Source organism: Ochotona curzoniae, unplaced genomic scaffold (genome assembly GCF_017591425.1).
Source record: "Ochotona curzoniae isolate NIBS_2020 unplaced genomic scaffold, NIBS_Ocur_1.0 scaffold_2453, whole genome shotgun sequence".
In the NCBI taxonomy this organism is placed as follows: domain Eukaryota; kingdom Metazoa; phylum Chordata; class Mammalia; order Lagomorpha; family Ochotonidae; genus Ochotona; species Ochotona curzoniae.
In genome coordinates, this window is record NW_024467094.1 from 4,718,295 (window position 1) to 4,732,632 (window position 14,338).

Here is a 14,338-nt window from a genome sequence, read left to right on the forward strand (position 1 = left end):
CTAGGTCATGAAGGACTTCAGTTATATTTAGTATACACCGGCACATGGCTTCTCAACTTGCCTTTCACTGTAACCGCTCATCTCCATCTTGCGCCTCAGATCAGGCACTGACAAAGGACAGCCTGTGGGTGGGCCAAACGTGCCAATCTGTCCTGTGGTCATGATGCAAATTTTTCTTTTTACATTGTAAGCACAGAGTTTTAAAAGAATATGTGACTGAGACCAGACAATGTGTCCATAGCCTCGAATATTTATTCTCTGTCCAGCTGAGGAAAACAGGTTAGCCTGCCCGTGCTTTAGGTTAATGAGTATGACAGGCACGCTGTAAAGTTACAGCCGCATGTTCTAGAACTAGAAGATGAATGGCTTCTATTTAAGACTTCACGTTTTTTAGGTTAGCCCTTATTTTGCATTGCACTCTTCACGTCACTTTTTTTGTTTCAGTGAATTTCAAAGCGTGGAGAAAGTGGGGAAGAGGACAAGCCCCAGGAGCTGGTGGGCCCAGGCTCGAATATGCGATGGTTTTGGGAAGCTATGAGTCTCCTTGTTGCATGGGATCCCACCTCAGATAGCGGTCAGGTGGGAGAGCTGGGCTCCAACATTCTCTCACGACTTATTAACAGCGTTAAAAGCCGCCCAAGGAGGGATCCAGGACCATCCTTTCCTTCCCAAAAAGGATCTTTGGAGGTGGGAGAAAGTGGCTCTTTCTCAAATGGAAGTACAGGAGAACAGCACTTTCTACTGAGTTCATGGCTCACACCTGCTCCTAGGAAAGTGCAGGGTTCGGGCTGAGTGGCTACTCTGGCCAGCCTGTACTGTCGGATTCAAGGCTTTGACCTGGGTGTACCCTGACTGGCCATGTCTCCTCAAGTCCATCTAATTAAGTGGTTGGGAAGACGATGCACTGGTATGGATTCAGGTGACCTCTCTGCCTCTCTGAAAGTCCCATATTTTCCAAATTCTGAAAATACAAAAAAAAAAAAAAAAACAACCAAAAAACCAAGCTCTTATTTGCTGAATTTATATGCATTGGAGGCCTCTGCTTTGTCTGAAGGAGAAAAAGGTTTTAAGCTTCTGTTGCCTTTGTTAATAGAACATTACAAAATCATCTGATTCTTTGATGAGTGTCATCTCAATCCCTTGTCACCCACACAGGCAATCTGGATGGAGTTCTGGGCTCCCGTGTTTGGCTCAGTCCAACCTTGACTTTTGCAGTCATTTAGAGAATCAATCAGTGGTTGGGAGCTCTTTTTGTCTCTTTCTCCGCCTCTTAAACAAGTAACAAAAAATAAAATAATAGGTACTTTTACAATGTTCACTTTTTTATTTTTTAAAATTTTTTTTATTGGAAAGTCAGATATACAGAGAGGAGGAGAGACAGAAAGATCATCCATCCGTTGATTCACTCCCCAAGTGGCCACAATGGTTGGAGCTGAGCCAATCTGAAGCCAGGAGACCAGAGCCTCTGCTGGATTTCCCATGTGGGTGCAGGGTCTCAAGGCTTTGCTCCATCTTCAACTGCTTTTCCAAGCCACAAGCAGGGAGCTGGATGGGAAGTGGGGCAGCCAGGATTAGAACCGGCACCCATATGGGATCCCGGCAAGTTCAAGGTGAGGACTTTAGCTGCTCGCTTACCATGCCCTACAATGTTTACTTTTTCAGAAAAGCCCAAGTAATCATCCTGAGAAAATAATTTGGCCATTGCTTTAGGACATTCACATCCTTTTCTCCTTGACAGAGGATAAAATTTGCAGGGAAAGGACAGTTGGGCAAGTACCCCTGTGGGGCTTTGGTGGGTCTAAGTTCAGAGGTGGCCCTTGTCCTGCCTGCACAAACCTTAAAAGCATGCTCCAATCCAGGTGCATCATCAAAAGCTTGAATGAAGATAGTCCCCAGTCTTCGGTCAAGGTCTTCCACTCTCTGCTTAAATTTGGAGATGTCAGTTTCAAATTCCTGAAAAGATGCCAACAGGTGCATAAGTAAAACACGACTTTCTTCACGTCAGTCCCACTGTGCTAGTCACTAAAGAGCCCTTGTATTTGCCTCGGATGTACAACAACTTTGCCTGAGTTTTCTGAAATCCACCGTGCCATGACTAACTCTTTTATCTGCCTAGAGAGTTACCCTGTTATTGCAGCGATTTTATTTGCATCATGGCCATTGAACCAAATGTAAGCCTGGTGTCATCTCAACCCCTTTTCTGTGGCCTGCTTTTCCACCTCCTAAAATCACTGCTCTCTCACCCACCAGTGCCAGCTCATGCTACCTTAAAAACTGACCTGAACCACACCTTGTTAGCAACAGCCCAGAAATGGGGCTTTCCCAAAGTGGCCACCTAATTTTCCTTCTCCCCTAAATCAAAATCCCATTTTTTTCCCCATTGTAACAAAATGAAACCAGCTCTCAGGTAGAACATAAGTTAGTTAAAACATTATAATGCAAACTTTATCTTCAGTACACCTGAATGGGTTTAGATAGCCACTAGCCAAGTTTTTTATGGTTGTTCAATGTTGGCAATAAGAGCACAGCGGCACCCTGTTACGTTAGAATTTCAGATAAACAATGACTTCCTTTAGTATCAGAATGCCATGATCATTGTTATTTGGTCTGGCATCCCTGTTCCTCTTCTGTAGAGTGAAGTGATTTTCAGGGAATTTTGTTAACTCTAATCTTTAATTTGTGGAATCATTATTACTTCTTGTTGTTGCTCTACAATAATAATGTGTTTTTTATGAAATCGTTCTATTTCCCAAATCCAGCCACTTGGGAAAGGATGGCATTTCTTATGCTTAGGGATTTGTTCTGTTTTATCTTGTAATGTTATAGTAAATACATAGTATATATCTTGCTTTTTAAAAAAAAGCCACCGCTCCTTATTTTTCTATTTAAATAAAGACATTTATTTTCATTTGAAAGAATTACATACAGGAGAGACAGAGACCTTCCATCTGCTGGTTCATTTCCCAAATGGCTGCAGTGATAGGAACTAGGGCTATCTGAATCAAGGAACCAGAAACATCTTTGGGTCTTCCACATGGATTCAGGAAGGACTTACTCCATTGCTTTCCCAGGCCATAACCAGGGAGCTGGTTCAGAAGTGGAGCAGCCGGGATATGAACTGGCACCTGCATGGGATGTTGGTGCTACAGGTGGAGGCTTAGCCTGTTATGCTATGGCACAGGCTCTAGTTTTCTACTTTCTTTGTTAATGGACTTTTAAGAACATGCTATCACTTTGGGTCTAGCCATTTAAGACCTCCCATTATGTCAGAAGGTCCTCAGAGCAGATTCCTGCTACAATTTCTTCTTCTTTTTTTTAATGTACTCATTTATCAGAAGAGAGAGAGCAGGGGAGAGCGAGTGAGAGCAAGAAAGAAAAAATTTCACAATCCATCCACTGGATCACTCCCCCAAATGGATGCCTTGGCCAGGGCTGGTCTAGGCTGAAGCCAGGAGCCTTAGAACTCCATTCTGGTCTCCTACTTGGGTGACAGGTGTTCAAGGACTTGAGTCATCATCTGCTGCTTTCCCAGTTGCATTGGCAGTGAGCTGCGAGCTGGATGGAAAATGAATCAGCCGGGGCTCAAACTGGTTTTCCAGCATGGAATGCAGCTGTCACCGGTGGCAGCCTAGGTCGTTTCACCACAATCCTGGCCCCATTCTGCTTTCTTCTTTTTCTCTCTCATTTTCTTAAAACGTCTTCTCCAGTGAATCTGCCTTTCTATTTTCAGGGAAGTCCTTGACATGTTTTTCATACTGATGTTTTATTTTGTTTTCTATTTTTATTCCTGTGGGTTTGTACTTCCAAGTCATGGCTTTCAAGGGGTTGCAAGTGAGGTGGGAATTCTTCATCCCATTCTGGGAACACACAGTTCTGGCCTTTCCTCCATATGGCATAGACCAGAGCTTCACCCCCACAAGTCAAGCTGATAAACTTCTACCCAGGTATGCCTGGCCTTCACTTGGCAGTCCCAAATGGCAGCTTAAAGCTTTTTGTTTACAGTTATAATGAGTTTTAATTGACAAACAATTGCATGTTGAAGGTGTACATTTGATGTTCTGATAAATGTATACACTGTGAAAGGACCACCACAACTGAGCTGATAAGCATATCCCATAGCCTTCCATAAAGTTACATTTTTTCTTCTTTCATTTTCTTTTTTTTTTTTTTCCTTTTTTGTAATGAGAACCCTTTCCATCTATACTGTAGGGACCAGCACTGTGATTCTACTGCCTGCGCTGAGCTTGAGTTTGAGTCCTGGCTGCTCTTCCTCTAAGCCAACGCCAGACCAATGCACCTGGGAAAGCAGCTTATGATGGCAAACGAACTCACACCCTTAACCCAGATGAGATTCTGGCTCCTGGTTTCAGCTTGGCCTACCTCCAGCTGTTGTGGTCATTTATGAAATGAACGGGCAGATTGCAAAGATCTCCCTCTCCCTGTCTCTGCCTCTTTCTATGATTCTGCCTTTCAAATAAAATAGAATAATAAATAATAAACACATTCTTAGTAAATTTCAGTTTAAAGTCCAGTATTGTTTACTGTTGTCATCAAATTATACCTCAGATCTCTCAAATTTTCTGCCTTGTGTAACTGAACTTAGTTCCTGTGGCCAATGCCTCTCATTTTCATCACCCCCGAGATCCTGGACATCTGCCATCTGCTGCTCTGAGTTGGACTGTGTTAGACTTCCCATTTAAACAAGATCAAGCAGTGTTTATCATGTCATATCTGGTTTATGATACTTAGCTTAAACCTTTGGAAGCTCTAGGCTGGTTACAACCTCCTCCATCCTCCCACACCCATCTCACCATGATGGAAACCCTGCATGCCCATCCATCATTAGTACTGGGCAGATAACAATTTGGGAGAGGCACTCCTAGAACCTTCTGACACACAGAAGGACACTCTTGATAGAAATCAAAAGCGACAAAGCCATGGACACCATAGAGCAACTGGAAATGCACAAGGAAAATTCCAGGCCAAGGCTTACATAGAGACAAAGCTGGTGATTCGGCCCTGCTGTGATTTACCATGTTTTGGGGATCCAAGCAGTCATAGCAGGACTCTGAGAAGACCTTGTACATCTCCTGAAATTCCTCATACATCTGTTGCACTAGCTGACTCAGGGCATTCCCTCGGATGCCACTGAACTCAAGCTTTCCCAGTTTGTGGAAATCCAAGGCTGTCTTCAGAAGATCCTACAAACAGAATTTGCAAAAAAAGAGTTAAAATGATAATAATTATCATCATAACAACAGTGGCTGAGTGGAGCAGGAAATCATATGGGGGTGGCGGTTGCTTAGGAAAATGTGAAGCCTGATTAGCTTTGTAACCTTATTATTAGATGGAGTTGGTATAAATAACCCTTGGTGAAACTCAACAGCAAAGTGAGGGAAAAGTACAGGCAAACAAAATTCACACTAATTGCAATAAAGAAGTAAAACGCATGCCTCAACCTCTCTCTGTCTTAGTAAATAGTGAAATACAATAATAAGATTATATACACAATCAGTGCCTATCCAAGTGATATTTAAAGAATCAGTTTTAAAACAGGCTGAGTTGTTTAGTTTTAAAACAACAGTTTTTTTTTTTTAATGCTAGTTTAAGTCCTAGTTATTTTACTTGTGATCTAAGGCCTTGCTAAGGCATCTGAAAGCAGTCACAAATGGCCCAAATGCCTAGAATTCCTGCCACCCAAGTGAGAGACTAGCAGGAATTCCAGGCTATTGGTTTCTGCCTTGGCCCAGTCTTAGATATTGCAACATTTGAGGACTGACTAATGTATTGATCTTCTCTCTCTCTCTCTCTCTCTCTCTCTCTTCCCCTGCCTGCATGTGTGCTTATAACTTTGCTTTTAAATAAATAGCTTTCTTAGGGGACATGGGTAGGAAAGCAGACCCTTCAAATACTCCTGAGACTCAACCTGGAGGGTGACACTAGGCTTCTTAGCAATTTTTACCAGTGTGTGTGTGTGTGGGTGGAATCTCCTGCAGCACGCCTTTGCCAAGTGCACCGAGTCTGGAATACCCTGGTGCCAGTGTAGTGCTTGGGGTTGTCCCTGGATGTGTCTGTGCTTGGATAATAACAATATTCCATTGTGTAGTAGTAGGGGATAGAAAGTCAGAAACCTATGGGCCCTGTGTGGTAGCCCAGCAGCTAAAGTCCTCACCTTGACCGCCCCAGGATCCCATATAAGTGCTGGTTCTAATCCTGGCAGCCTTACTTTCCATTCGGCTCCCTGCTGGTGGCCTGGGAAAGCAGTCAAGGATGGCCCAAAGCCTTGGTACCCCATGCTCATGTGGGAGACCTGGAAGAGGCTCCTGGGCTCCTGGTTTCAGACTGACTCAGCTCTGGTTGTTGCAGCTGCTTGGGGAGTGAATCATTGGATGCAAGATCTTTCTGTCTCTCCTCTTTTCTATATATCTGGCTTTCCAATAAAAATAAAATAAATCTTTAAGAAAAGAGTCACACATCTAAGATTTAGTATTAACTTGAGCAGTAAACACATGGCATGCACATATGACCATCACTGTTGTTGGTTCGTCAGTGCCCTAGCTATGCTCAGGATTAACGACGGATGGACAGCACATCCCACAGTCTTGAGGTGGTGCCCCCAACTCCTAGTCCATGGAAGCTAGCTCAAGTCTGATTACAGAGGAGACACATGAGCATGTCTTAACATACTCCTGAGTGTATCCTTTGTGACTGCCTGTCTCTGTCTAAATTCACAAAACCTCCAAACCAAGGTATGTGCCCTGTTGTAAACTCTGATCTATTACATGACCTTCAACAGGAAAGACGAAGGTCAAGGTTACCCTTGTGGACCTTTGGAAGGGGTTCTTCCACCCTGGGGGTCTGAAGGACAAGAACAGGGTGCATGATGACAGTGCTGTGCCAAAATCCAGCTGTTCCTAATACTGCGCCAGGAAATTCTCACTGCCAATGGCCACGGTCAGCATTTCTTTCTCTTTCTGGGACACTGAGTCCAGCAGTCATGGCAGAGGCATTGAGAAGTTGAGGGCAATGACTGTCTGCCTCAGCTTTGCCAGGGGAGTACCCATACAGGCTTGGGTAGCCAACGAACAATCTCTCAGCCTTGAGGGAGTAGCCAGCAGCGAGTGGCTAAACAGGGGAGGGAGAGAAGATGAAGCACAGTGGCTGAAGAAAGAAACAGTGGGATACCAAGCAGCCAACACTTCACAAGACCCTCCAGCCTGGGATACTGGAAAGAGAAAGGAAATGAATTTTATAGAGATGGAATTGCCTGCTGTCATAATGCAAGTCTCGCACAAGGTGCTTAGTTGTGACTGGTTTTATAGGAAAACGTATTTGTGCTACGGAATGGAACCTCAGCGCTCATGCCTCACAATTCCGAGGATGTCAATTTCAATTTGTAAGAAACAGGCTCTAAGCATTTTAAAATATAGATGCATCTGGATACGTGTGATTATATCGGGAAGCGAGATGCTAATTCCATTTCACTACCTTATTTCTCCGGAATACTGCAAGCATGCTCTTGGGTGATCACTTGGAAGGTGTGTCATCTGCAATCTAACAGGTAAATCACAAGAAGTAGAGAAAAATGTGCTTATTCTATCTGGGGAAGGAGAGTCTGCTGGTGAGAACAATGAGTATGTGCCTGTTTGCTCAAACTTCGTAACCATTTGGCGAACCACACACCTACTTGGAATTCAGTTGAAGTCTGGGGCCTTTCCCTATCCTCCTCCCTCAAGGACGTCCTCTCCCGGTCTTAACCTTGATGTCTTCTTCCCCCTTTGTTTTAGCTTTCTTTGAGGCTTTTATGACCCTATCATGTTATAGCAAATTATTTGAGGAGGCATGTTGTTGGCATCCCATAGCAGAGTGCTGGTTTGACTTCTGGCTGCTCTGCTTCTAACCCATATCTCAGCCAACACATCTGGGATGGCAGCAGATGAGGAGCCAAGTAATTGGGCCTTTGTCACCCGTGTGGGAAGCATGAATAGAGCTCCAAGCTCCTGGCTTTGGCCTGGTCATTGTGGCCATTTGGGAAGTGAGCCGGTGCATGGAAGATAGCTCCCCCTTTCTGTGTCTCCCCCCCACCCTGTCTTCAAAATAAATACAATAAAGCTTTTAAAAGAGATGAGCACAATGTTCACTGAGGCACTTAACGAAAGCATACGAGGAGTATATGATCTCGTATTGCCTCATTTGCTTACTTCCTGTTCCAACAGGGCTCAAGTGCCCCCAAAAGGAAGCCTGGCATTAGCAGTGTCTGGGAGAGCTCCTGCCGCTGAACAGACATTTGTGGAGTGAACACACGCTTGTGTGCTGACTTAGCAATAACATTCACAAGTGGACAACAAAGGGCCTAACCATGATTTCCAAAGAGCAGCTGGTGAAACAAGGAAAGCTGGATGAGAGAAAACAATCCCGGAGTTGGATAGTTTGCTATGGGCTGATCAAGTCATGTGCAAAGAGCCCTGGCAGGACTTCAGAAAATGGTAGCTACTTTAACTAAGGCCATCTTGAAGTTGGTGTATGTTCCATACATTTCAGCTCCTGAAAGAGACTTCTTTGGTGACAGGGATTGCAAATCATACTGAAGTCCCTGGCAGCTGACTGCCTGTTTGGGGTCCCATTGTTACAAACAGCTCTGTGACATTTAAATGGTGGTGGCAGGTGTGGGAGTGTGAGGATGTGATTCGGTCTCACTCTAGTCTGTGAAGTGAAGATTGAATCAGGGACAATGACAAGCTCCACCAGGAGCAATGCCTTTCTCCAAGGACAGGTTATGCCTTCCGTCTTAAAAGAAATGTCTTCAGAATTCATTAAGGGTGAGCACAAAGCAGACACTCATAGATGAAAATCTCAAAAGGTCATTGGGAGAAAAGACTGTTTTCTTTACCTTTCGACTGTCACGGACCTTCTGCAGCTAATGGTCTCCTACACGAACATGAGCTGGAGCCGGGCTAAGAGGGGAGCTGGCCCAATTAGGATCAGAATGAAAGGAGGCTGGTGATGGGCTGGAGCCAGGGGAAGGAGCTGAAGGGAGCTCCGTGTGTCTTAGGTCAGCTGGTTTACCTATATTGCCACTAATCACTTCGCACACGGCCTCAGCAGGACATCATTTTGTCTCCAAGTGAATCACATCTTTACAGCAATTTTGTAATGAAAGAGATGAGGTTTCTCTCCAAGATGCTTCCTGCATTGTTTGCAGGCGAGAGGCTGCAGGCAGAAACATCAACAGGGGATCTGCAGAATCTACAACACTGTCACACAAAAATGAATGTGTGTGTGTGTGTGTGTGTGTGTGTGTGTGTGTGTGTGTGTGTGTGTAGGTGTGCACACACTGATGGGGGAGGGGAGCAGCACAACACAAGAGATCCAGAGGCAACTGAATGACTCAGTTTTTCTTTGGTATTTTTGGGGATTTCCTTAGTAAGTCCTCAGGTGAAATAAGAACTTTTCATGGAAAGGAAGCATCATCCCACACACTTTTATATAACATATTATTTAGGTGAAGAGACTCAGAAATCCTATGGCATATAGGTGGCAGAATAGAACACACCAGGGAGAATGAACCCATAAAGCTGATTCGGAGTCCTTAAAATGAAAGAAAGAGCAAGAAAGGGGAGGCAAAAGAAAGAAAGGGAAGTAAGAAAAATGAAAGGAAGGAGAGAAAGAAGGAGGGAAATAGACTTTTACAGCTCCGCGGCAGATAGAAAAGTTTGTGAAGAGACGATTCTTGGGACCTCCCACCCCAGATACTGGCTTCAGTCACCTCTCTGAGCCAGGTCAGTTCCAGTTGTGCTTTTTGGTTTAAGTAAGGTATTGATAAGCAGTTCTTACAACACAAGTCATGGCATGACATAGGTTCTTAAAACATGCTAGCTCCTTGGTTTTCTCCCCTCTCGCCAAGGGGGTTCTCTGTCTAAGACATGAGCTGCACCACGGTTACTTTGAGGAAGAGGTGAATGGTGATATCACTCCAGGTACTACAGCCCTGCTGTAAAGTCAACAGTCACGCACATCTCCCAAGCAGCAGTGCCTGCACCCATTCTCCGTCACCTGGCTAAACACCCAGAAGGGAAGAATGGATCTGGTCACTTGAACGATCTTTGGCCAAACCGCAAAAGGTTAACACCAACAACAATGAACTACTAAGGTCAGAAAGTTGGGAGAACCCTGGAGGTTACAAACCATCCCTTCACAATAAAACCCTCGGAGCTGGCAGGCAGCCACCTGCATGCGTGCCTCTCACTGTCGTCTCAATGGTCACACACTGTCTCTGAACAGATGATGCAGAAGACTAAGCTCACACACATTCTTGCTGGGAAGGAGCAGATTAATCCCATTTCAAACAGGCATTGATCACAGACATACACAGAATGGGAAGGAAAAGGTTATGTGAAATATGCCAGAAGACAATCTCTTGTCTGTTCCCCATCCTGCAGCACTGAGCTGAGCAGGGGGAGATAGCGCAGGACGAAAACAGCAGAGGGCAAGAGGGCAGTGAGTCTGAGCAAATGTTTGGGAGACAGACAACAAAAGAGAAGAGGTGGTGGGGAAGCTGTGCGCAGGAGCCAGGATGTTAAACCACTGCTCACAAGAGGGGAAGCCACAAAAAAAATAGGGAACCTAGTGGCATCATCCTCATCCTCTAATTAAACTGGGGCAACTCATTTGTTATGCAGCAGTAGCCTCGATTCAGAAAGAGAAGGCAGCCTGGGAAAGGATTATTGTGACGGTACTGACTCCAAGGGAGGTGATGGCCATTTATGCTCTGGTGTTTCTTAACTATGTCCAGTAGACTAGGTGCCCTAATGTTAGAATAGCTCTCTATAGGCAAAGTCACATCATTAGCATGGGGTTGGAGGACTCAGTCCAAGCCGTGCTGTTTGAGTTGTGCTCTGGTGGCATCAGAGAGCCATCAGTGGATTAGGCATCCTGAAAATGTCACAGCTGCCAGGTGGGAAAGGCAATTATTCCAGCCCAGGCCAAGAACAGGTTGGGACATTCACACCTCCGGGTGAACAAGGGCAATGGAGTTAATGTGGAAGAGAAGTATGGGTTTGAGATTAGGAGGAGAAGCTGTGCCTTGAGCCATGCTGAAAAGGGAAGCATTTATGATAAAGCTGGATATGGATCATTCATACTCCCCATGGTCCTGATGAAGTATCGAAGGTGCGCCTTTCCTGAGACCTGGCTTCCATCTCTCTCTCTCTCTCTCATACACATACACACATGCATATATGGCAAATTCTTCCTTCTGTTAAAAACTGATTTCCTCTTGGGCTTCCTACTTATTTCACAGAGCCCCGTGGGGTTAAGGTACCCCTCTTTCTTGCTTTCAACAACAGATCAATTTTACTTAATTATGACATTTAATACAATGGTCCTTCAGAAAGTTCATGGGAGATGGAAAGAAGAGATATATTTATTTTGGAAATTATGCATAGAATATTCATCTGGAGCAGGGTGAAGCCAGGAGCATGGAATTCCATCCAGGTCTCCCACATGGGTGGTAGGGACCCAAGCTCTCAGAAGGTCATCTTCTGTTACTTTCCCAGGCACATTAGCAGGGAGCTGCACCAAAATTAGATCTCATTCACCAGTGCTCATATGACACCATGGTATTGCAAACAGCAGTAAACTTGCTGGACCACAATGCTGGCTCCAGGATATATTTTATTTTATTATGTCTATCACCTTCCCCACAAAGTCTTATCAGCAAATATATGGGGTTAAAATGTTAAAACATCCATTAACCATGCTAAATTCTGGGAACTGAGACAATCAAATGAAAAGGTCTCATGTCTCCTTACCCAGGCAGTTAAAGTTCACATTAATTTTAAATAATGGAAAAGAAGAAATAACTTTGAGCAGAATCAGTGCTTCTTTTGTTTTGGGATCCACCTACAAAGTGGGGACACTTGGGAAAAATTCAAATTAGGCAGATCTGCATATGGGCAGCCACATCCAGCTCTGCTCACTTCCACTGTCACACTGAAACTGAACCCCTATAACATAAATGCATAGCCCAGATCCATGGCCATTCTGCTAGCCCCTGGTGTCATAGACTGTCTCTCTTAGACAAGGTCTGCCTTGTCTGCCTTTTATCAAAAGGAATTCACGGACTTAAGGGAGTGATCCAGCTGGCCTTGCAGGTTTCAAATTCCTGGACTCTAGCAGTTATTTGCTTCCCCAAAGATAAGAACCTTAATGGCCAGTATTGTCTAGAAGGAAACCATGTAACTGCAATCTAGTAACTCCCGCAACCAGGTCATCACAAATTCCCTAAGGATCATAGCATTGCTGACAATTAAGAACCTTGCACGTACACACCTCTCAGCCATAACTGCCTATAAGAACCTTCCCTGCTAACTCCTCCGGGAGTCCTAGAATTAAGCATTAGCTGCCCAGCTCCTTGCTCTGCTTGCAATATATATATTCTTTACCAACCCGATGTTGGTGATTGGCACTTTGTACTGTGGGTGAGTGAACCGGTTTTGGGGGGGTGGTTCTACAACAATGTTTCCAACCAGTTTTGGGTGTTGTTTGGAAACAACACCAGACTTCTTACTCATGGTTGGCTTGAAAGATGGCGCAGACTTGAAAGTTGGATGAATTATTTGCTGAGTCCCTGGTCTCACTTCCTAAATGTGTTTATGATCACAATTTCCTAAACTCCTTTAAAAAAATTATTTGTGTTATTTTCTATGATGCATTTTTGCATGTAGGGATGGCCCCTTGCTCTATGCTTTACCCCTTCCCTTTGTCCCCTCTTACCATTTCCCTCCATATTATTACAGTAGTGTAGTCCTTTCATAATAATTGCAACTTTAATATTATGCTATCTAAATACATCATGGAATTGTAGGCACAGAAACAGAAAATCTAGCATCATATTGTCAAGGTGTATTTAACTGTTCCACTGGGAATTCCTCTATTAAAGAGTAGAGCTGCCTACTACAACAAATCTTCACTTCCTAGTATGCTAGTCTCCATTCTACAGTTCATCTATGAGAACACATGTATAAACTTGTTCAGCTATATATCTATTTGTTTTGTATTTGGCATGAAGGCTTCTAACAGAGAGAACAGGTGATATTTGTCCTTTGGGGATTGGCTTATGTCACTGAACTAACAGAACCACCATTATGTTACTGGTGATTTCCTAGTAACTAATGATGGACCCCTTCCTATGAGTTCTGGCCACCAGACTGCATTGTTCATTTTCCTTTCCCACATTGTGAATCTCCATATGGCTTGCTCCTGTGCCAGGCAGGGGGCCAGCAAACTCACCGCCACCATGTGCATCCGTCCCAGGAAGCTGTCCAGGTGTGCAAAGACCAAGGAAGACTGGAAATCCCAATCCTTGACTTGTTGGCTTTCTTTGAAATAAGTAGGGAGATTCTCTCTTCTGTTCTGAAACACCTGCTTAAAAAAAGTCAAGGTGTCTGAAACGACTTCTAGTTTTCTCTGACTTTCTTCTACTTCACTTTTCAGGAGGTCTTCTGGGCTCAGGTATGCAGAGGCCTGGAATGCACAGAGATGAGTGTCACCAAACTGGGTCTCAAGTGTTGGACATCTCATAATGTTGCCTACACCGACTCTGCAGAGAGACATGGTCCCAGAGATATTGTTCACGTGCACGATACAGGAAACTCTGAACTCAACCTTCCATTACACAGGCTGACTGTGGCCTGGGTTCAAGCTGGATACTCCTTTTGAACTTCAGCAACAGGGATGAGTAAGAAGTCATAATGGGACTTCTGTTTGGCCAGCTGGAGCTGGCACAGGTGTTCTTTTGTGACTTACTGGCTTTCCACAGAAAAATAATTTGAGTGCAAGAATTCTTTGAATCTGATGCTGGCATTGTGGTGCAATTGATTAAGCCTCTGTCAGTGCCACCGGAGTACTGCTTTGAGCCCTGGTCATTCCATTTCCAATCCAGCTCCCTGCTAATGTATCTGGGAAAGTAGCAGAAGATGGCCCATGCCTCCACATTTCCTCCTATATGGAAAACCCACAGAGAGTTTCGGAATCTTGGTTTTGACCTGACCTAGCCCTAGTTGTTGCAGTCATTTTGGGAGTAAACCAGTGGTTAGAAGATATCCTTCTGTTCTTTCTTTCTCTAACTAATTATCAAATGAATAAATAACTCTTAAGAGAAAGAAAATTCTTTGGGATGTAATTATTTCCCAAGATACCTTTGGCTGGACATCTGGGAAGCTGGATCCATGGATGGAAACCACAGGAAAGACAGAGAGAACTGGGTCCTGGATCCTAGTCACAGTATCGTCAGTAAGCATTGAAGTGAAATCACTTCATTTTCAAGGTAGAGGAGCCA

The 14,338-nt window shown here is 44.3% G+C and overlaps 1 protein-coding gene across 1 annotated transcript in view; it reads right to left on the reverse strand.

The window, feature by feature from the left end:
* DNAH9 (dynein axonemal heavy chain 9) overlaps positions 1–14,338 on the reverse strand; it is a 283,503-nt gene that overhangs the window by 250,927 nt on the left and 18,238 nt on the right. The window contains exons 6-8 of the mRNA XM_041000388.1: positions 13,291–13,524; positions 5,034–5,201; positions 1,837–1,953 (exon numbers count right to left, since the gene is read on the reverse strand). Coding sequence (XP_040856322.1) covers positions 1,837–1,953; positions 5,034–5,201; positions 13,291–13,524 — 519 coding nt within the window. The remainder of the gene's footprint in view (positions 1–1,836; positions 1,954–5,033; positions 5,202–13,290; positions 13,525–14,338) is intronic.